Source organism: Mycteria americana, chromosome 7 (genome assembly GCF_035582795.1).
Source record: "Mycteria americana isolate JAX WOST 10 ecotype Jacksonville Zoo and Gardens chromosome 7, USCA_MyAme_1.0, whole genome shotgun sequence".
Classification (NCBI taxonomy): Eukaryota; Metazoa; Chordata; class Aves; order Ciconiiformes; family Ciconiidae; genus Mycteria; species Mycteria americana.
The window spans coordinates 303,750-327,430 of NC_134371.1; the positions used below are offsets into that span (position 1 = coordinate 303,750).

General features: G+C 40.4%; 1 protein-coding gene across 1 annotated transcript in view; it reads right to left on the reverse strand.

The window, feature by feature from the left end:
• Positions 1-3,610: 3,610 nt before the first annotated feature.
• Positions 3,611-23,681, reverse strand: part of WWTR1 (WW domain containing transcription regulator 1) — an 84,992-nt gene continuing 64,921 nt past the window's right edge. Inside the window, exons 3-6 of the mRNA XM_075506671.1 lie at positions 17,844-18,043; positions 5,712-5,845; positions 5,063-5,175; positions 3,611-3,989 (exon numbers count right to left, since the gene is read on the reverse strand). Coding sequence (XP_075362786.1) covers positions 3,805-3,989; positions 5,063-5,175; positions 5,712-5,845; positions 17,844-18,043 — 632 coding nt within the window. The 3' untranslated portion in view covers positions 3,611-3,804. The remainder of the gene's footprint in view (positions 3,990-5,062; positions 5,176-5,711; positions 5,846-17,843; positions 18,044-23,681) is intronic.

The following is a 23,681-nucleotide window of genomic DNA, read 5'->3' on the forward strand; positions in this document are numbered from 1 at the left end:
ACCGTAACCATCACTAACGGCCGTAACAACTACTAATAAACTGAAACATAATGGTAAAATAACCCGTTTCGTTTGCTAAGTGCTAATCATTTAATTCAAAATGTATGCCTTTTGCACAGAATGGTATGTCTCTACCTTTATTCCAAGCAGTGTCATACAGTTCCCTGGGAAGCACATACTAAAATCCTCCAAAGAAAAAAAAAGAAACAATTTAATAAACCAATATGCATCCAAAATCTTTAAGCTCATTTATATTTGTTTTTCATGTACAAGATCAAAGAAATAAAAAAAAAACAGAACCAAACCCTGGATACAACAGTTTGATCTGATTGCTTTTGATACATACAATCTGTTGCATGGTACTTGAAATTAAAAACAAATGCTCACACATGTCGTATAACAAAATGAAAAAAGTAAATAAAAAAGTTAAAGTACTAGCATGTACATGGATGTAGTATATTGGGAAACAAGTTTATTTGAACACCCCTATTTTTCTGTGTTTAAAATAGACATTTTAATCCTTCCCTTCCCCCGAACAGCATTTGTTCTCAAAAAGTCAAACCCAATCCCTCCCCAAGCTACAGTCTAGGAGTATTACCAGAATACAAACTGCAATTAACAACGTGCCATTACTTCCGTATCACCAAGACTTACGTACGCCGCCCTCAGTGATGGTCAACAGTAAAACTGTCCAGCTGGCACATTTGCTGTACTTATACTACAAGTAGACAGTGTACATTTCGTAAAGTAAATGTTCAAAACCTGAAATAGTACAGTGAACTATTGTCAGCAATAAATTTAGTTTCCTAAGAATTACATATGCTTTGAATACTTAAAAGTTCTGCTGTAAGCCTGTTTAAAGCCAGAAACTTTTAAAAAAAGAGAACTTTAAAAAATGGATTTTATTGTTAAGCACTTCACCTGATACATCCTCTCCATCACAAAAATGATAAGCTTATGGTGTAAAGAATCACTTTTAACTTAGCCATGATTTGGTTCATGACTGAGTAAAGATGTGACCTAAGATTTTGGCGGTTGTCTTACACTGGAAGTCATGTTTCACATAGCACCCTGCTGTTCCAGACCTGCTGCTGCTTTATTATGGAAGTAATATGGAACCATAGTTCCTGATTCTTTTACCTCTTTAAGGTCTTTGAACCAAGACTCTCAACCACCTGAAACACCAAAGAAAGAGGAATCACGCTTGTAGCTTCACAATTCTGATAAACATCTTACGTGACTTTGCTAGGAAACCGCATCCGTTTTCACTGTGCGAGGTGCGGCCTTCAGCTGATGAAAATCAGCACAGCCAAACAGAAGTCAACACAGGCTGGCCAACGCACACCAGCCGAGAACCCCATCTGCTTGGAGTATCTTTTATTATAACAAAACTTAAATGTACAATAGTACAGACGTACTAGCAAATGAACAAACCACGTTTTCTAAACACAGTCTAACGATGAGCAGTATCAACTGAATCATACTAGAGCTCAGACCTGCAGCTACGGTACGTTGTTCTAGCACCAATGGCTTTCAGTTCCTCAGGCCAATCATGCAGTGCTGATGAGCTGGCCGTACAAGCTGGCGTTGCAACCAGATGCCAAAAAATCTCCAATTGTTTTACTAAAGGCAGTCATGTCACTAAAGAACTAAGCCTTAGGACCACCTGCTTTTCATTTAGGCTGACAACCTGAAGAAGTCCTTAAAAGAGAGAGAGTCATCACAATTACAGTAATACAGGTCAGCCCTGCCCGGTCCCCTGTTTGTTGACAGGAAATTTCTGCTATCCCAACAGTTAGCGCTAGCAAAAATAATTTAAAAACCCCAACAAATAACCCCTCCAGAAGAACAAAAGAAATGCAATGCCCATTCAGTAATTAAATTCTGTGCAGACACAACTCTGCTGTCACATCTTATTTTCTATTAAAAAAAACCAAAACAAAACATAAAAAGAGCTACTTTTCCCTATGTAATAAAACTTCATGACTGTAGGTCTTTGCCTTCCATGTCTTTTTCAAAATTTCGCTGTGTGTGCTTTTTATTTTCCATCTTCTGATACCGGGTACAGCCAGCAGTTCATCATTGACAAGGCAGTTTATTGTATTAATTTCTTCTGTTATGTTTTTTACTGAACACTGGTGATTCATTTTCTGTGTATCCCTATCTGCAGCCACCCTTCCCGGCAAGGATCTACATTTGGTACGTAATCATCTGCCTCCCAAACCTCCTCCATATTCCCATCACTTCATCTCTGACCTTTTCACCTACCTTCACCCAACCAGACGGACAAAAGTCTTTAGTGATCAATATTCTGGTGCATCGGTAAGATCTTGTTAAGTGTTATTAGACCTGGCAAACACATTTACACTGAGTGCTACATCTCTTCCTCTCTCTACATAGCCTGGATTAAGCTTAGAGAAAAGTTTTAATGCCTTTCATAAAAAGACATATTTTTCAATATAAAAAGCTTACATTCATAGATTATAAATAATATAATTTCAAAATATTTAAGAATTTTAGGACTTCATTTGCATTTCAGGGGAACTGCAAGCTTAATGTCCTTGATGCCTTCTCAGTCCCAAACCTCTGACAAAGCAGTATTTGTAGGATATACAATAGGTAGAAATACACAGAACACACCCTGTGTCCTGTACACCCATTACAGGAAGGGAAAGACTTAAGAACTAAGCAACTTTACCGGCCAGTTACAGCACTGCCCCGATAAAGTTACCATCTTTTTTCATGTATACAACTACATGTATTTTGACATCATCAGTTAAAAACACTACTGAAAACAGTATGAGCAAGGGTTTTTTCCCACCACATAGGACATTAACAAGTTGTGCCACATTTTTCAGACCTGATTTTAAAAGCGTGTTTTTGCATTTAAGATATTTGCCACAGATTTTATATATATAAAAAATTGTTTGTTCATATGTTAAGTTACAAAATTGTAGTGCTTAATATAATAAACATCAAAATCTAAGATCTTTTAAAAAAATGCTTGTTTATAATACATTGCTTTGTTTTTAAAATGCAGCAGTCAGTACCAGTCTTGTTCATTTTGCAACAATATTGTAGTGTAAAAGTGTTGCTGAACAATTCTGGTACTTTCAGATTGGAAGTACTTATTTTCCGAAAACTATACAGTAATATACTGAAAAAAGAAACTGCAATAGTACTGTTTGTGCCTTTACAAATACATAATGAGAATTATTATGGCTGATACGGATCAGATTTAATCTGTACTCCATACAGCACAGTTAGTTACTAAGAATGAAAAAAAGATTAAGTAAGTTGATTAAAAAAGCTTCTGATACTATTGTCATAAACATAGTAATAAAACTGCTCTCATGGTCTGATGCTGTGCATGTTTTTTGAACCAAGTGACCTAGTAGTTAGCTTTTGTGATCCATGAAGGGTTTGCGATGTTAAGCAATACCTAGGAGATCGGTCAGGGACATGCACAAACACCACCCACTTTCTGTCCTTGAAGTGAAACATTTCTGCCTGGTCTGAAAAGGTAAAGAAGTATACAAATGTGTAAAGTAGTGTGCTTTTTTTTGAAGAGGAAGAAATATATATGCATGTATGTATTTTTATATATATATATATATATGTATTTTGTATTTAAATTAGTGTCAATAAAATCCAGGCAGAGCTTAAACTGACCATAAAGATGATGTAACTAAAGTCATTAAGGCAGTAAGTTGTATCTCTTGAGGATTTTCAGATATTCTAGCTCTATCTCAAGAGGAAAAAGAAATGTTGAATCACACTGTAGGCCCAATCAGCACTGAATGATTACAGCCAGGTAAGGAAGGGCTCATTTTTGTTGAGTACTGACTCCACATCGTTGAGAATAGGGATCAAGTCTTCTGACTCTAGAGTCCCAAGATCAACATTTGTTCCTGGAAGACAGTCGAGGAAATCAGGGAAACGTGTTTGTTGCGGATTTATGTTCATTGTTGTCTGTGCTATAGTTTCTCCTAGGAAAAGTAAAGAAGAACTTTTGAAATACCAAACTCTTCTTGTGGGTAATTTAAAACAACACAATTGATATAAAAATTAGACTCCCCCATTCCCACAAGCACTTGTGAGCATTCCTATCCTCTACAAACGTTACCTCAAAACCATATTTGCTTGCAGAATGCATATTCTTGTAAGAGTTCATTTCGTATCCTTGCTTTGCTCTCAAAAGCACAAAAGGCCCTTTCCAGCAGTGTTCAAAGTAATCAGCCTCTGACCTTCCACTTGGGAAGCACGATTGGTCAAAGTTCGCTGGTCTGCACAGGGAGCAATGCAATTGAGTCTTACGTAAACCCTCTAGCCTGCTCTCTGCACAAGGCTGAATGCTGTCCATGGGCATAACCAAAAAAAGTGTCTTACAGCAATTTAGCTCTGCAATATTGTATTACTTTTTTAATAAATCAATAATAACAAGCATGAAAATCTTTAACAGAGAAACCTTTCATTCTTTGCATCATCTAGAACTTCTGATGACTTCAAAAGCAAGTTTAGGTGAGGAAGTGCTGAGAGTTTCACTATCTGGAAAAAAACTTGTTGATTTCCTAGTAATTTATTTCAGTATTTTAAACACCATGAGGACACTGATATAAAAATAAATACATACCAAAACCTAAATTAGCTAAATACATTCTGTTTGAAGGCAAATCCAACTGTGCCACTGTAAGAGACTAATTAATGAGACTGATTTCCCAGAGTTAGAAAACGCAGTGATTTGTACCAAGAATGTAATCCAAGACCAGATTTTTACTCCTCCTACCTTGGACTATGGCATGAAAACACAAATGAAGGGTCACATTTTCCAACTTTTACTTATTTTGTTTAATATCAGTCTAAGGTAAAAGGGTAGAACCTGGACCTAAGTTAAAGCTAAGAACCTTCTAGGCACTAAGTACCTTTTAGGCATTTCCCCCCCAGTCTCAGTCTGTTCTCTGGCATCAGAAAGCAAGAGATTATCGTTCAGTTATGCAACTGTAAATCATTACTGGTTATGACACAAAGTTATTATATTTTATGCTAAATCAGAGTATTCTACCTGTATCCATCTCATCTACGTTGCTGAGGAAATCTTCAGGTGTCGTTGGTATACTGTAGCATCCTAATCCCAAGCCACTGTCTGTACTCTGTTCCCTGGAATGGTATGGCCCACTAGAAATTGAAACATGAAAAAGCCTCAGTAAAGATGTTCTGTTAGATATAGTCCCTGATCACGGTGTTTGAGAAAAGACAGCACAGTAGGGTTAGATACTGAGTCATTAAGCCTCATTCTCAACTGTTGGCCACTAATGTGGTCATGTTACATCAGCCCAAATATAAAGCAACTGAAGTGAGGCCACTCTTAAATTTTGAAATACACACACACATATATAACTCTCTAGACAAAAACAGTCCTGATAGCCTAAAAAAACTGAGTTTATTTATACTTAGGTAATGTACCTATTCTACCTAGAGTCTTCTACATACACCTACAGTACGATTAAAATCACCTGCTACCATTGCTTTGATTTTTCTAAGATTCCTTCTTGAAGTATAAACTGAAACATTTCAGGGCAGCCACTCGGCCGTACCCCCTGTTCACAGTAAGTACGAAAGAAGGTGACACAGGAAACGACTTAGAGAGACAGCTTTAAAAGCGTAGAGAAGGCAAAAGAACCCACTGCCTAATGAAGAGGACATGAACTTGCCTGTTCAAGAAAGGATCGGATCCGTTATTTGTAATAGGCCTCATGTCTTGTGTCATGGCAGGCGCGTTCACCGCGGTCTGAACGGGGGCCATGTTTTCTGAGTCCATGGGAAGTTGTCTGCACAGAGCAGCTTCCTGAGAAGGCAAATACATACAAGGGAAGGGTTACTCCAACAGCTCAGAAGTACTGCAGTCTTGTAACAAGTGAACGTGTAATATATACACATCTTATTTAGGAAAGTAACTCTAAACAATGTAACTGATAGCTATTTGTTTACAGTGGTGTGAAGAAAATCGTAATGTAGACAGACAGTGTCTTTCATACCCACCTGTGCTGGCTTAAAACACTGCAGGATCTACCTTTCGGCTACTACCACGCCTGGAAGCCAGTCCCATAGTTGGGCCAGCAGGCAGATGTGCTTGAGGACTTTCTAATCAGCTTCGCAGTAACCCAGAGAGCCTGTTTGCCTGTTTAAACTAGCCTCACTCTTTTTGTGTGATGCAGATCACGACATGCTCATATAAATGGCTTTAATGGCAGAGCTGTCACACTGGCAACCTCTAGCGAGGGGTAGTGGCGGACAGCCAGCGGCAAGTCGAACCTTGGACAAGCACAACTACCTGCAGAATGACTGCACCTCTGTAGCCTCGCTGGCCACACAGATAATCCCTACAAAATCAAATTACCTGTGTTATAACTTAGGACAGCTTGTGTGTCACCTCATCATAAACCGCTGCCAGGCCTGCGCGTTACAACTGATTACTGACAGCCTGTCCACACCTCATGGGCCAGCTAACTCCCGTTGAGGGTTTTCACATGCATACTAGAGCTGTGTAACACTCAAATTATGATTTCAGTTTACTGTTCAGTGAGGCCAAGTTCTCTGAGAGCTGGAGTAGCAATAATAAAGCAGTTTAAAACCTACAGACTCAAATTTAATCTCCGATGTATCTGATTCTAACAGCTGACCTTAAGTGAAATTGCTCTCAGTTTAAACTGGTGCAAAAGAGAGCACAATCAGGCACTGAAGCTATGTGAGTTGCTACTAGATGACACAATTTGCTATATACCAAAGCAGAAGAATATCACTTGCAACCATAAAGTACTTAACATGTTAGAAGAAAACCACTGGAATCAAGACTTTAACCCAATAATCTTTAGAATGGACCCTCTGCCTAATAATAAGCACCTGCCCAGTGACCTGTCTCACGTACGCTGTCTTTAGGATGACAAACGAGCAATGAGAGCCAAAGGAAACTTGTTTCAGAACTCTTCCTGAAAGACAAATTCTTCTAGCATTATCTCTGTGAAACAACCATGACATCTAGTGGTGCAGAGGTCCACGCAAAGGTGGTTTGGCTCCACGGGGATGTCCCAAACAAACATCCTAAGACCTTAAAATAATAAAGCTGTTACCTGTTTTTTACCTAGTTTACTCAGCCTTATTATTATTTTTTTAATGAAATAGCAAAGGAAATAGTTCATCTAAATCCTAGTAGAAAACTTTTCTCCACTGAATCAGTCATTCATTCTCCCAAGTACAGGAAAAATTAACATGTTTTGGAGGCTAGAATATGATGTTTTACTATGTTTTCAATTGATTTCTTCATTGAGGAGGGCTGGTCTCATCTCCTCATGAATAATGTAACAATTATTCATTGGGAACTAACATATATTGGTGCCTATTAATGCAATGTTTCCTTTATAATCAAATTATCAATATATTCACTGATAAATAATAATTTACATTAGACGGTGTCATTATTCAGTAAGTGTTAAGAATAAACAGTCTGAAGATTCTTAACAGCTTATGTATGATAGCTTATGTATGTCATTACATTTGTCAAGTGACAATTCCAATGGTGATGTTTCTATTTATAATTAAATCAGCTGGAGTCTGTGAAAATGTACAAACCTCAGAAAATGGGCAGACTGGCTTTTTTAACTGTCTACATGAAGATACTGAAAGTACTTTTTAAAATATAAGAATAGCAACTGCAGCAACACAAGCAAGGCTAATAGTAGAAAGACAGTCAGAAAGAAAAAGCGAAAAGACAGCCAGAAAGAAAGAAATACAGAAAGAGAAAGGAAGAGAGAAGAAAAGGAAGACAGATAAAATGAGGCAGGATATACTTAGGCAGGATTTTTTTTTTGTTAAAGTCCAATCCAGCAATGAAGTTCATGGTTTTGATACTCGGGCAGTGCATTTTCAAATCTCACTGGACATTGTTCCACACTAATAAAGGTAAGATCAGAACAGGAAAAAAAACTTTAAAAAGCCTTTCCCCCGGTTTGCCAACATGTAAAATACATGTTAGTTATCATTCTGGTTGCTGTAATTTCTGAAAATCAAATGCTATTACTAAAAATAAAATAACTGAGAACATCCTGTTCAAGATCCAAGTACTTGCCTCTTTCACAATACCGTGACTAAGTCCTAATTTGATGGAACTTACTTCTCTTTGCTACTTTGCACATGTGTTAGTGCACTGAAAATACTGCCCCAACACCACCCTTTTTTACTGTAAGGGTGATCGAGCATTGGAACAGGTTTCCCAGAGAGGTTGTGGAGTCTCCATCCTTGGAGATATTCAAAACCTGACTGGATGCAGCCCTGAGCAACCTGCTGCAGTTGACCTTGCTTTGAGCAGGGGAGTTGAACTAGACAGTCTCTAGAGGTCCCTTCCAACCTCAACTACCCTGTTACTCTATGAATCAAAGAACGACCATGTGCATACATACATCTTTCTGTACCAGATTTTCCTTTTCTGTTTTGGACAATCTTCTTAATAATTTCTTGCCAGCTGTCATGCCATTTTTTTTCAATTATCAGATTGAAATCCAATTGTATTGCTCAATACAGCTGCACTGTATCAAAGATAAGCCTGAAAATTTCTTGCCTGTAGGAGGTGGTGGAAAATCTTTTCTGTATCCAGCAACTGCTCAATGGATCATATAGTACAAATCAGCGTCTCAACTTGTTGGGGACTGTGTATGCGTGAGTTGGGGGGTAGGGGAGAGCTTGCCAAGCTCCCTGCTCATTAAAGAGAAAAACTGAACTAAAAATGTGCTGCCCTGAAAAATATTAAAGCTGAAAAGTTGATAATAATGATTAACTAGAGATGACAAAGGCTAATAACCAAGTCTTCGACCAGAGAGCAGTGCCAAAGAAAATCTGTGAAGGAAAAGTCATGCACCTGTAGAGAAGAGAGGCCATTATTTAAGGGTGTATTTGTTGACAATTAGTAGGTGGATTCACAGCAAGAGTTTTGAAACTCTTTTGATTAAAAATGCCAGATGCCTAGCAGGGATGATATTCTAGTGTCTTGTGTTTCCACAACAGGTAATGACGTACTGACAGCCTAAAGTTCTATCCAAGTAGTTAATTTTAAACAATTGTTCTCACTGTACTGCCAAGGACAGCTGATTTCTGAGACTAGTAAATTCTATTACTTTGAAAGACTTCTATTCACTCCACTGCTTTCCACAGCCATTGTAGACGTACTGTATTTAAGACAAACGATGCATACGAAGAAAGTGAGGAAAGGTTTCCAAACAACACTGAAAAATCTGTACAATTCCATGGAATTATTTTTAAACACAGAGAGAGATAAATCTCTTCTTTATGGAACACATTTAATTAAATGATCACAGGAAACATGAGGCTTTTCTCATTCTTCATGTCGTGCCTTCTTCCTCTGAGCTCATTACAGAAACAGAAACACACCTCTCCTCCCTTAAGTCTACGATTCATAGAATCATGGAATGGTTTGGATTGGAAGGGACCTTTCAAGGCCATCTAGTCTAACCCCCCTGCAAGAGCAGGGCCATCTTCAACTAGATCAGGTTGCTCAGAGCCCCGTCCCACCTGACCTTGAATGTTTCCAGGGATGGGGCCTCCACTACCTCTCTGGGCAACCTGTTCCAGTGCCTCATCACCCTCATTGTAAAAAATTTATTTCTTAAACCCAGTCTAAATCTGCCCTCCCTTAGTTTAAAACCATTACTCCTTGTCCTGTCACAAGAGGCCTTGCTAAAAAGTCTGTCCCCATCTTTCCTATAGGCCCCCTTGCACATGGGGGCCCCCATGGGAAATTAAATGGGGTCCCCCATTTAATTTCCAACCCCACCTCTCTCAGCCTGTCCTCATAGGAGAGGTGCTCCAGCCCTCGGATCATTTTCGTGTCCTCCTCTGGACTCGCTCCAACAGCTCCATGTCCTTGTGCGGAGGGCTCCAGAGCTGGACGCAGTACTGCAGGTGGGGTCTCACCGGAGCAGAGTAGAGGGGCAGAATCCCCTCCCTCGACCTGCTGGCCACGCTTCTTTTGATGCACCCAGGATACAGTTGCCCTTCTGGGCTGTGAGTGCACATTGCTGGCTCATGTCCAGCTTTTCGTTCATCAGTACCCCCAAGTCCTTTTCTGCAGGGCTGCTCTCAATCACATCATCCCCCAGCCTGTATTGAAACCAAGGATTGCCCCGACCCAGGTGTAGGACCCTGCACTTGGCCTTGTTGAACCTCATGAGGTTCATGCAGGCCCACTTCTCCAGCTTGTCCAGGTCCCTCTGGATGACATCCCGTCCTTCTGGCCTGTCAACTGCACCACTCAGCTTGGTGTCATCTGCAAACTTGCTGAGGGTGCACTTGATCTCGCTGTCGATGCCATTGATGAAAATATTGAACAGCACTGGTCCCAGTACGGACCCCTGAGGGACACCACTCGTCACTGATCTCCATCTGGACATTGAACCGTTGACTGCCACCCTCTGGATGCGACCATCCAACCAATTCCTTATCCACTGAGCAGTCCACCTATCAAATCCGTACCTCTCCAATTTAGAGAGAAGGATGTTGTGGGGGACCGTGTCAAAGGCTTTACCAAAGTCCAGACAGATTACATCCATTGCTTTTCCCTTGTCCACTGAAAGGGACATCCATTGCTTTTCCCTTGTCCGCTACCTGATTCCTCTGGCAGCTTTCTAAAACAGCAAAACATAAAGCACTAGTAGAAATTTCTGAACCTCCAACTACTTAAAAAATGCAGTTGCACATAAAATCAAAGTACATTGCAAAAAACATAAGTGTTGTTCACAAAGGCAGTTTCACATCTTTAACCCTCCATGAAATAAATAGTCTTCGTCTCACACTGAACTGCACAGAAATAGGCAAGAATTTCCTTACAGCTTTTCATTTCTCTTACAGACTGACTCAAAAAATGCCCAGCCAAATAAACAACACTGAAAAGAGCAGAGAATTTCTTACATCTACTGCTGCTGGCTTGTTCCAACTGGCAAAAACAACCAACCCAAACTGCACCTGCATTACCTAAATTTAGGTTAATATAGATACACAGGCTGTGTTTTAAGGACACTCCTCCCAGAACAGCTGGGAGTTCCAAGTTCCAAGATGAGGTTTATCTAACATGGAGTAAGCCACTCAACTACCAAGGTCAGTATGTTTCTGTGAGTGCGGAAAGCCCTGGGCACAATGTGCAGAGTCTTTACTGCATATGCAGTGTACCTGCTCCGAGCATGCTTAGGCAGTCCAGTTCCAACCTCTAGTTGTTTCATGTTACACTAGAAGAACTTTCTGATAATGCAGTGTCTGTGCCACTTCAATAAACAGCTACGACTGTACTGGGGACAACTAATTGTAGCTAACAGGAGCACAGTGACAACACAACAGGTTTTATCGTGGGCTAGATGCCCAAGTGCGTGCCACGGGCAAGCTTGTATATGCCAAGCTGAAACCTGTGCTACTTCAATGTCACAGTTACTGGCCTTCTAACCTCAGGTCAGCCTATACTTGCTGCAACCATGCCTTTTTTTTACAGGATAGACACAGGCACTGCCTTCCTCCAGAAAAACACAAAGATTTTTCTATATCATATTGTAAGGGGGAAAAACCTAAACCACCAGTAACTTCTATAACTTACTCCCCGTTTTCATGATAATTTAATTTCCAAAACTAGCTCAGAATAGACTATTAACAGAGTAAGAACAAGGGCTCAGAGACTACATTACTGCTGTGCATCAGGCTGTTTATCCTATGGCCAGTAAGATGAACAGTCAGTCAGCCGTTTGAGAGGGATTTCTGTTGAACTTGAAGGTTTTTCACTGAACTGCCTTCCACAAATAGGAAAGCACTGCAAAATGTCCGTTCTTTCCAGGGCACTGGACTTACTGCTCCTGCACAAAGTGCTGTGAATTTCACATGTATTTGCAGACCTGAATTCTGGCTGGCTGTTTTCTGTCCTGCAGCTGACCTGTGCAATCAGGGAATTCAGACAATTATCTCTTTGGAGCACATGGTGCCAACGACTGCTTGGTCCAACAAGGAGAGATTCATACCCGGGTTTACTAATCGTGTCCCCAGATACAGTAATTGGCCCTCCGAACTGCTAACTGCAGCAGGGCCAACAATCCATCCCAGGAATGTTGAATCTACTACATGATTAGACAGGCCTTGCACAGCAAGACAATTTGTGAGCTGAAAAGCCTCCAGCACCCTAAAGAAAGACTAATCTACAAAATCTAACTTCCCATCTCTTCTTTATTGCAAGAAACACTACATTTATTATAAAGTTACTTGATCTGCTCTCACTTGGGGAATGGCGTGGCACCTCCCGTGTTTTTATTTCAACATATTGCATGTTGCTTGTAATATTAGCTCAATGTGCACTTTATAATACAGAACAACAGACTCCTGCTTACTGGAGTCAGAGTTGGGCTCGGGAAGCAGAGTACTGGCTCTGCCATACATTAAAGTGTGCTCCTCCCCTGCTGCTGCCTGATGCCGGTGATCTGTTCAGAAGTCACATTACAATGTTAGTACTGCTACAGATGTTAGACTTCGCTTCTTTGCTGCTTTGATATTATTACAGCAATGGTCAATAGTAATGGATCAATTACACAATCACAAAAGCTGTATGATAGCCTGTTATGCCCTGTTCTCCATTCTAAGCATGACTACTACCAGGTTCTTCAAAAGAATATTCAGGAATCTCCTACCCTAGGTTAAAAAGTCCATCAAAAAATACCAGAGACCTCTGGCAGCCCTGTGAATGGCAATGTTAGAGTTGCAGGCTGCAAGAACAGCCGTAGCTATTCTAATCAGCTCTCAGATGCAGGAGTGCCTCCTGTTTGCCAGCAGAGACAATCCTTAGCATTTAGTTCAAAAAGGGCCAAATGCCCATAATGATCCGCTTGGCACTACAGCATATGCTATTTTAAAAACCCAAAGGGGATTTTCAAAATAAATAACAAAACAAAAGAAATTAAAAAAACCCCACAGTACTCTGACATCACAAAGGCACGTCAAAAAGCTGCATCAGTGGTTATGTGCAAAAATCTTTAAAAGCTTCAGAGCATTGCAGTGAGTTGAATTATTCACTGCCTCTGAACACAATTCTGACGTAAACCCCTTTTTAGCTGTATGCGAGACAAATCTATAATTCATTGTCACATCTCCTGGAACCCTCCTTGGCAGAACTGAACTGAGCTCCACGCTTACTTGCCAAACAGTCATTTCCAGTCGGGGGAGACGAGTGAGGGCATTTTTTACAATGAGTTTACATTGCCCATCACTGCAATTCCTTTTCTGCCAGTCCTCATACTTAGGGCAGAAGGTGAGACATCCAGGTATTGCCCATGCCATCAATAAATCAGACTATCGGCCAGTCTGTGCAGTGGGAAGAGCCCAGAAGGGAATTTTTCTGTTCAGGCTGTAGCAGGCCAGTAAGGTTCTACTCTGCGAGGACAAATCAGTGATAAATCTTCCTCTGCATCCCCATACACCGCTCCTTCTACAGCCCCTTTTGAGCCCCTGTAGCTTTCTGTGCACACATTTAGGGAACAGGATCGGGGGATCAGAAAGGAACTTCTGAGCAGTGTTGCCGTTTTGGGACTATCCTTGCCCTTCCAAACAAGGTGCAAGATGGCACTTGTGTGCACAAAGAAGTGCTGGGACACCTTCCTCGTAGGACCCTGTCAGAGATTTCTTACTGACATCACCTCTAACTACTTCCATTTCCAAGAAGCTCTTGAGCAGCACGCAGATTCTCCCTTTCCCTTTAGAAAGCTGACAAAAGCAAATCAGTAAATAAGAAAACTCTTTCCAGAATGACAAAACTGAGTAAGGAAACGTTTAAACAGAAGCTCTCATACTGGTTTTCTGAAATGCTGCCCTTCTTGCACGTACTCAGTCTGCAGTTCTAGAGAGGAGGACAAAGGAGGAAACACATTCCCTAAGCAGAGACCTTCCAGAACTGCGTACTCCTCCCGGCTGGGTGTGCTGCTCCACCCGAGCAGCTGCAGCCAGGAATGGCTGTGGGGAGCCAGCAGCTGCTGCCAGGCTGAAAGGAGGTTTGTGACCCGCCAAAAGAATTCCTCCCCTCTTGCTCAAACTCTCTGCACCTCCTCGCAGTTGCTAGCAGCAGTGTGCACACTTACTCAGCGTTTTTCCCTTAGATAGGTTACATTAGAAAAGCAAAAGCAGCGATGAAGGGTCAGGGCAGGAGTAACTGTACGTGAACACTGACGACTCCAGAGGGATTTGTCGCATTCTTCTCAGCTGCCAGGGTTCAGGAGCGCTCAGGTTACCGGCAGGAAGTTCACAAAGTTCTGTTAGGAAGGATGGATTTTGCATCTTGCTTTCCTTGGGTGGGAAATATGTAGTTCCCTAAGAGCTACACCAGTTCTGAAAACTTTAGTAATGCAACGTGATACTGTCCTGCTTTATATAATGTGGAGCTCCAGCAAACACCATAGGTGCAGGGTGGTACTGGGCATAATAAGTTGGAGGCTTGATTAAGTACAGCACAGCTGCAGAGTGTTGTACATGTATTAGTTTCAAAGGAAAACACAGTCAGCAGAGCAGGGAAACCAGCCCTTGTGTTAATGGCACAACTGTTTTGAAGCTTAATCTGCTCTTGTCCTGAAGCAAGAACAGAGCCAAAGAGAGTAAAAATAGCTAAACACGTTATTAGCACGATGACAATTATGACTAAGCTCATACCAGATACCCCCACTCTCTTCCCACACCCATCTCTATGACGTTCTGAGCTCTTGGTAGTGAAGGAGAAGGTATGCAAAAGACCTGAGATCACTGCCCAGGTCAGAGACCACCACCTTGAACATAGTTCTGCACACGCAGGTATGCACACACAATGTATCATAATTAAGGGTAATGGAAATTGAACATGGGCACAAGATGTTGGTGTCTGTACGGTTTCCAGACTCAGGTCTGAACCATGAAAGTCAAATTCAGCCCTGACATGAGCAGGTAAAAAAATTCAGGAACTTCAGTGGAATCGTATCTGCCTTTCACCCCTGTTCAGCAAGAGCACTGAGCACTTGCTTACCTTCGAGGATGTACAGATATTCACCAAAGACAATGGGAATAATCACATGCAAAGACAGCCAAGTGTTGCTGCAGGAGCTCTAAAAGCACGTAATTTTCATGCCTTTTTTTTTCAAATGCAGCGAGTAAAAAATGTAAATGAAGCAAATATATTGTTGTAAAGTGCTTTTACAAATATTCTCGCTAATGTTTTTGCAATTCTCTTGTCAGACATCCATTTTCATTTTGTTATCAGTTTCTCTCTTACAAAAGCCTGCTACATGATGGTATGTACATTCATCCTACATTTGGTCTTTCCGTCTGTACAAGATGAAGTTACTAAGGTCCCAGTGGTGTAACTGGAGAGAAATTTGACTGAAGTTTGTACATGGGAAGAAAAGTACAATCATGTTCTTGTTGTTAGAAGTCTGTATTAGTATAAAGACCCACATCAAACTGCATCTTCTGTATACGAAGAAAAAAAAGCACTTTCAATACAATTCTAATAACCTTTAATTTGGCGAGCAATTGTAATAATGACTATTATTACTTTTTGAAAAGTGATGTTTTGGTAAAATGCAATTAAAGATTATTTGTTCTGAAATAAAAGCATGGAAAAAGAGCACCTCAAATTATCAATCATTACAAACATTAAAGACCTTTTCTTCCATTAATTTTACTGAGATAGTACGTTTAAAAAAAACCCAAACACCAATATTTAGCAAAACCAACATTCAAAGGCTGCAGAGAGAAAACCAAAAAGCTGGCCGTTAATTTGAGGTTTTCATGACTGCTGCCTCTAAAAGATGACAAATCCTTTGTGAGCACATCTCCCTTCTGGTAAATCTGCTCCGATCATCCAGATTTCTATTTCAGACCTAAAGGTTTTAAAGCTGTATGTGTCTTTTTGCTACCCACAAAGTCTTCTAGAGGTCACTGGGATGCTCCAGTCGGTTTTCATCACTAATGTGTTTTCTCTCAGTCATTCTCCTCCAGTCTTGGAAGAAAAAGCGCATCACTCCTCACTTACTTGTGGCTAGTCAAGCTACTCCTCCTCAGACGGCATCTAAGTGTGAGGATTTTTCTTGGGCTTCTTTTTGCATTTTACACAGTCACTAACATTTCAAAACATTACAGCAACATATGGTTCTCTAATAAATCATCAGAAAAGTTCAGCCAATTGGCGTCATTAGCCCAGTAACAAACATGCTCCTACCTGCTGCAAAGAAATGTTATACTGTATTTCTAAACACAGTATAAACAAATGTTACCCTAAAATAACCACGAATTATGGTACAATCCCAAAGGCAAAAGGACTGAAGGCATGAAATAATAATTCCACAAAATTATGATTTCCACAGAGGATGGAAGTAAGGATGGGTAACCTGGGAGGAATACAGAGACATTGTCCGAGCATGCATGGATGAGGTTAGGAAAGCTAAAGCCCAGCTGGAATTGAATCTGGCCAGAGGAGACAAAAACACCAAGAAGGGCTTCTCTAAGTACCTAGGTGACAACAGGAAGGCTAGGGAAAATATGGGCCCACTGCTTTTCCTACGAGGAAAGGCTGAGAGAGCTGGGACTGTTCAGCCCGGGGAAGAGCAGGCTCAGGGGGATCCCATCAATGTGCACAAACGCCTGCAGGGAGGGTGCAAAGAGGACGGAGCCAGGCTCTTTCCAGTGGTGCCCCGTGACAGGACCAGGGGCGATGGGCACAAACTGACACACAGGAGGTTCCCTCTCAACATCGGGAAACACTTTGCCACTGTGAGGGCGACCGAGCGCTGGCACAGGCTGCCCAGGGAGGTGGTGGTCTCCATCCTTGGGGGTATTCAGAAGCCATCAGGGCATGGTCCTGGGCAACCGGCTCTGGGCGACCCTGCTTGAGCAGGGGGTTGGACCAGATGACCTCCACAGGACCCTTCCAACCTCAACCATTCTGTGATTCTGTGATTTTGTGAAAGTTACCATTTTTAAAGGTACTTAGAACTGTTACTGCAGCATTTACAAGGCCACCAATAATGGTGGTGGTCTTCTTGATAAAATATACTTTGTTCACACCGTTCCTGAGAGAAATAGGTTACTTATTTTCTCTAAGGAAGCTGGTTAATATGCCATACAAAACACAACATCATCAGTGGAGTTGTCCGTAACAAAAGAAACACAATTGTTAAAACTTTTTCTTTCCTTAAGGCAGTGTAAAGGAAGTTACATATCTATTTTGTATAATATGAGTCATTATATAGAGCTGAAACTTAAGAAACAGAACAATAAAACATCCACAAAGAACCATCTCTGGAAAGTCTTCAAATCAGAGGTATTAATATAAGATATGAATGTGATTTTACTTTAATTCAAAGGCAAAGGGTAGGAGTTACAGAGTTAGGATCAGAGTCAAGAACAACTCCATATGTTCTGCCTTTATCTTCAGTGAAGCATGAACATGGTCTACTATACAAACCAAGGTAAACTGAGAATTAATGAGTGATATTTGCTCTATATTTATAAACAGACGCAGAACAGAATTTGGTCCTTACACTACTATTATAGCTGGTAAGAAAGACACCAGGTCTGTAACTCCTGACAGATGGCCATTTTGTGTTCTGTTCAATGCTAGTTTAAGAGAAAAAAAAATGAGATGTTCTATTTATATTAGCTTTTCAGTTACCCTTACCTAAAACAATGGTTAATCTTGACATAAAGTAACAGAGCTACTAATGGTACCTGGTAAAAATTTGGATGCATTGAACTAAAGGCTCTTGAACAAAATAAGAGAGCATCCTTGGCATTACCTGTCGCAGTAACTCCTCCTGACGCATCCTAATTCGCTCCCTCTCCATCTGGATTCTCTGGAGCCTTAACTTCTGCTGCTGCTGTTGCTGTGTGGTCAGTGCACTGGGCAGGTTCAACAGCCCTGGCTGCGGGGTCTGGGGAGGACGACTCTGCTGCGACATGGCTGTGCTGGGTGTTACTTGGTGCTGGTGATTCATGACTGTGGGCAAGAAAATAAATCATGGCTGGTTAAGTAGAATTGTACTTTAAGATAACAGAGGACCTAGGACACATGTTGCTAGAGTTATTACAATTACTGTATTTCAAATGACTGAGATAACTACTCCATCTGGCAAGATCTGGTACTAATAATTGCTTAATAAATTATTTTTAGTCTTTCATATGTGTATAAAACATGTATACTTATAATACAGCAAGTATTTATATTCATCCTCGTATGTTCAACTATTTACCTAATGATATGTAATAAATGACATGCAAGTTTTTTTAACTGAAAATTCCTCTACAAATGTGTGCCTATAATATGCAGTAAGCTAGTAAAAATGTTTTCAATCTTAACATTTTCTTTATTGACAGATCTAAATTAATTATTGTAAGAATGATTACCAGCATAAATAATGAGCACTCTGTGTGTTTTCCGCCACTATGAAGGAGATACACACTTTTTCCAATGACACGCAGATGAGAGATGTTCCAGTTCCAGGTAAGAAGCAAACCTTGTAGGAGGAGGAGCCTGGCAGGCTGTAGCCTTCCTGTATTATCATGGACGAGTCACAATCTCTGTGTACTTATCTATAAATGAGGGTTAATATTATTCTTATATCTTGCAGAAGTGTTTTAAGCACTCCTTACCTCACAGGCACTCACACACTACAGTAATGAAAAGCAGCTTGAGAACTGTAACTGAGGGACAAAAGTGCATCTAATGAGATCCAGCGACAAGCTGGACTGTCAGAAGTTACAAAAGCAGCGCAATAAAAAGACACCAGAAGCTACCAGAAGCTACACCTTTCCATAATACCGTTAATGCACTTTCACTTACTTTTTCAAAGCAGGTGAAGTGCAAGGAAAAGGTAATTAAATGGAATCTGTACCACAGTCATAAATAAAAAAGCAAAGTAGTGAGAATCACTGCTAACTTTTCTTGATAGATGTCTTTGTCTCTCTTGAACAAACACTGCCCTTTTTTGCACATGGCCTCAGCCATTCCGTGTTTCAGGGTGCAGTCAGTGTGAAGTTAGCTATCTGTATTCACAGTATGAGAATTACTGTCAATAGCAAAACAGTGTAATTGCAAGTTATAAATAGAATCATACCATTTTCATTATCAGGCTCAGCAAAAATCTTTATCAGTCTTGTACTGAAAGAACTGCCCAAATTCACTGCTGCTTTAAAGAGTTACATCAGGCAAGAATCGAGTTTAATGAGTTCTTAAATGCAAGCCTGTATAAAATTAATCCAAAAAAGATGCCAAGTTCAGGCCTGGCATAACTCCTCTCTGGAGTTACATCAGTCAGGTAAGGCTGAATTTAGAATTCATGGTTTCATTTGCAAGCGAAAAAGGTCTAATAAATAAGAGATTAAGGTGTCTGATTTTAGACCCAATTTAACACAACAGAGGGATTTGTAACTCTCTTGTGATTTCTGTATATGCAAGCACCATATTGTAGAGTTAATGTCTTACCAAGAAAACCAAAATAGTCTTTTGCACATTTGATTAACATCTGAAACTTTATCTGTTGGGGTATCCAGGTTTGGAAATGAACCATTAGTTCCCCACCTTTGGGAGGATATTCAAAAGGTTTGTCTGGGGAATAATTCCATAGATGGCAGGTGAGAAACAGGACCTTTTGTAAGCAAACCTGATTTATACCCACATAAACCAGCTAAACCCTTTCACTTGCAGACAGAAGGCTGCTGCTCAGACAGTTAATGTTGCTTAGACTGTTCATGTTACTTAAACCAACATAATCTTTCCTGGTCAAATTCAGAAACTATAAATCACAGCAGAATTCTCCGTTGGATGGCCATTTTTATTGAGAGAACTGTTATGAAAGAAATTGCAAGTCTTTGTGTAGCTCCACAGTCACTCTGGTAATCATGCCACAAAGCTAAAGTAATCATTTGGCACCTTCGACAGCAGGTATCACTTGGCCATGGAAACAGAACCTTCTCTCTGGAAACGTCTCCCTCTTACTAACAGGCTTGGAAAAAGCAGGAGGAAGATGAGACATAGAGGGGAAACTGCATAGCCTCTGCTTGTACGTCCTTTTTATTTTTGAGTAAAATGTGTAAGTTCCCAGCAATGCAACCTAATGCCTTTTGTCAATCACGGAGTGAACAGTTCCTTCTTTTCTTTCCCCACCTTCACATTTCCAGTAAAAAACACATCCAGTACCTAAAGCCAGTCTGGATTACAAGTGGTAGCCGTGTACTGCTTTAAAAATTAATTGGCATTTTTGCAAGGAACCTTTCACTAATGGGGCAATAGCTTAATTAAAAAAGCTCTTATCTTTTAACAAGAACATCCCAGATACTAAAATACTCTCCAGAAGAGATAAGTATTTTTCTGTCCAAGGGACTAAGATTTGTATCTTCCTTTTTATCTTTCACTCATTGCTCTTACCATATGAGAACTGAAATCTCAACTCAGGTCTATGCTTCTCAGACCTGAACATATTTATGCTGTGTACGTGTCTGGCCTTGAAGAATACAGTACAGCAAGCACTGTTAGAAGTCTGCGTTGAAAGAAATGGGTTGATGATTTTACAGCCTCAATCAAATGTATGACACCCATACAATGCGAAATGCTGAATCTAACTCACTCTGCCAGCTCCAAGTTAAAATTTTTTTTGAAAAGTTGATTTTATGCTCGCTAGCTTTCTGCCAAATCAGGTACTGTCTTGTCTTTCTGCAGCTGGAGTAAGGCAGGTACACAGGCATTACGCCAGCGTAAGCTTTGCCCTGCTTTGTTTGACAGAAATATTTACATGTGCTCACATCAGATCTGAATCAGATTTTTCCTTCTGGTGATCCAGTATCACACAGGTCCAGCACGTAAAGACTATGGAACCATTTGAGAGTGCAGCTGCATGATATTTTAGCTTCAGTGGCAAATCCAACTCAAGAAATAATCCAAGTTAAAAGCAGCGCTGCAGTAACATAACCTTTTCACGGATTCAGTTTATGTGTGTTCCACAAACAGCTGTATCCACACAAATGACATCACGCTTCTACATGAACCAGAGTGTTGCCTTTTATCACCTCTTCCACACCCAGCTGCTTGTTCCTGTCCACATGCTACCCCCTTACTGAGCTGGCAAAAGCATTTTTATGGCCACACAGCAAACTAAAAATTGCCTGGGGATAGAAGGAAGGTATTTTCTGGCTAGATCAGTTCCCAGCAAGAGTAACTGGGTAGCCATGAAAATGCTTATGTGCAACCAATGTAGGAGTCCAGGTGGGAAAAATAAGCTGGTTGCAGGAAAGACGGACCAAAGTCAGCACTGATCAGTAACTTTTCAGTAGTAAAAACTGAGAAAGGTTAGCAAGCTGTAGTGCTGAGAGGGGAAAGGTAGGAATGAGAGCTGGGTGCAGAAATCAAACCACTTTCCTAATGGGAAAACAATATATGGAACCACGTTTTAAGATGCAGTGAATCTAGTCTTATTCACATTAAAATAAGTAAGAAATATTTTAAGTACAATTATATAAATTATATCTGTGTAAAGCTGGTGTTAAATTGCCAGGACCATAAGCACGTGGGCAGGAATTCAACTCTTCTCATATGCATAAGCATGTGCTTAAATTTTTGGCATGTCAGTGGTCGAGTGAATAGAACAGCCATGCTAAGAATCCAGGCTGGCTGAAGGATTTTCACAATATAGTAAGATATCCATCAGAAAATTGCTTTCATTTAAGCAGCACATGCAAATGATAGAACCAGGCAAAGTTAAGTAAAGATTAATAGCCTGTACGGTGTGTCTGGGACACGCTCAGGGCTAGGGCGTGAGGTTGTAGTACTATCTGTCATGGCTATTTGTTGCCTTTGCTATATAAAATACTCCCTCCTTCTTCATCAGCTGATCTGTACCCACAGCTGATCTGTATCACAGCTGAAATTACACATGCAAGAAGGCAAAGAACAAGACAATATGAAAATGCTGAGGAATGCTTCTCCCTGAGCTCTGGTCCCCGATAACCCTCCAAGTCATTTCTTCTCATGGGGACAGACAGAATATTTTGGTCCAATGAATTCTGTATCTTGGAGTAAATTACTTTTCTTTCAAGCAATACTATCCATTGTTACATACCATCAAAGAACTACAGGAAGTTCAATACAATGAGTAAAATAAGCATTCCCACACCTTGACATTAGGAGCACAGAAATTACATCACACTGAATCTCTGACAAGTCAAGTATGCCTCAAGTATGTGATCATATTTCTGAGAAACAACAAAAATCCATTCTACTTCCAAAAAAAGTTATTTACACCATCTGGGTTTGATAAAGCTACAGCAAATTTTGACAAGTTTCAGTGCAGGAGATGCACAGAAGGCAAAGGAGTAGGTAGGAGCCATCCTCAGCCAATTCCACCACCTGCATTATTTGGCTCTGTTCCTCTCTCAGTCAGTGCCTTTCTCCTCAGAGCTTTGCAGGTCTAAATCTCTGGACACAGGTCCACAGAAAAATAGATCCGTTCAAAACTACCGCTAATCAGAATGGCTTTTAAAGAACCCTTGATTTGGGTCATAGAGACAAACTTACTGAAGGTCATTTGAACCCGCTGACACCACATTTTTTTCCAGCATACACTGCTTCAAGAAAAAATGGGATTCAAGTAACTCTCCAGTCAGTGTGCATACCAGATACCTACTTTCATAGCAGCCCAAGCTGGATAGGCTCAGAAACATTAAGTATTGAGCAGATCTGTGCTTTCAAACAAGTACAGATAGTTTTGTCAAGGTATCTGGATAGAGTATGTTTACAATAAAGTCTAACTTAAAATAGAGCATTCAATTGATATGATGAGAAAATCAAATTTCTTTTTTTAATATCATTCAGAACCAGTTTATAAATACGCAGATGCTAAGGCCCAGGTTTTGAGCCTACCAACTGCATAACAGCATCGTTCCACTTGAATTATTCTTGAGTGCTATCACGATAATGTCCCATAAGCAAATTTAGGACATATGTGGTCTACTTTTGTGAAGTCAAATCTAGTTTTTGGGCGTCTGCATGCACACATATAATGCACATGAAGTTAATTTAACCTAGCTCAAAACAAATATTAACTGGAAATAAAAATAGTAGAAAACATTACACTATTACACAATTCTTTGTTCATATCTGTTATAGAAAACAAATTGAAACCAAAACCTGGGGCATTCTGCAGAACTTCCCACAAAAACTGCTGCATTCAGCTGCCCTAAAACTATATCCTAAGGGTCAAAATGTTACATGTACAGTAATAAAAGAGCTGACTCTGGGAACTAGCTGAAGAGTAATTAAATCATGGCAGACTTCCAAGTACTCTTTTGCATTGGTTCCACTGAAAGGCAGTGAAATTATTAGGAGCAAGCCTTCAGTTAATGTGTTAAGTTTTAGGGCTTTTCTATACCAGCAGTTCACATGTGATGGCACGTGGAACGTGTCCTCTGCAAAGCAGCCTGTCCAAGTGGTCCTGCAGACTTTTGAAAAGCACTGCCCATCACCTTCCTGGGGGCTACTGCAGCCTCGGCCATATGAAAAGCAGCGTATCACCTCCAGTTTGAAACACCCAGGGGATAAATCTCGAGGCCAAAGACACGCTGTGCATGGAAGAGGAAGTCCTTGC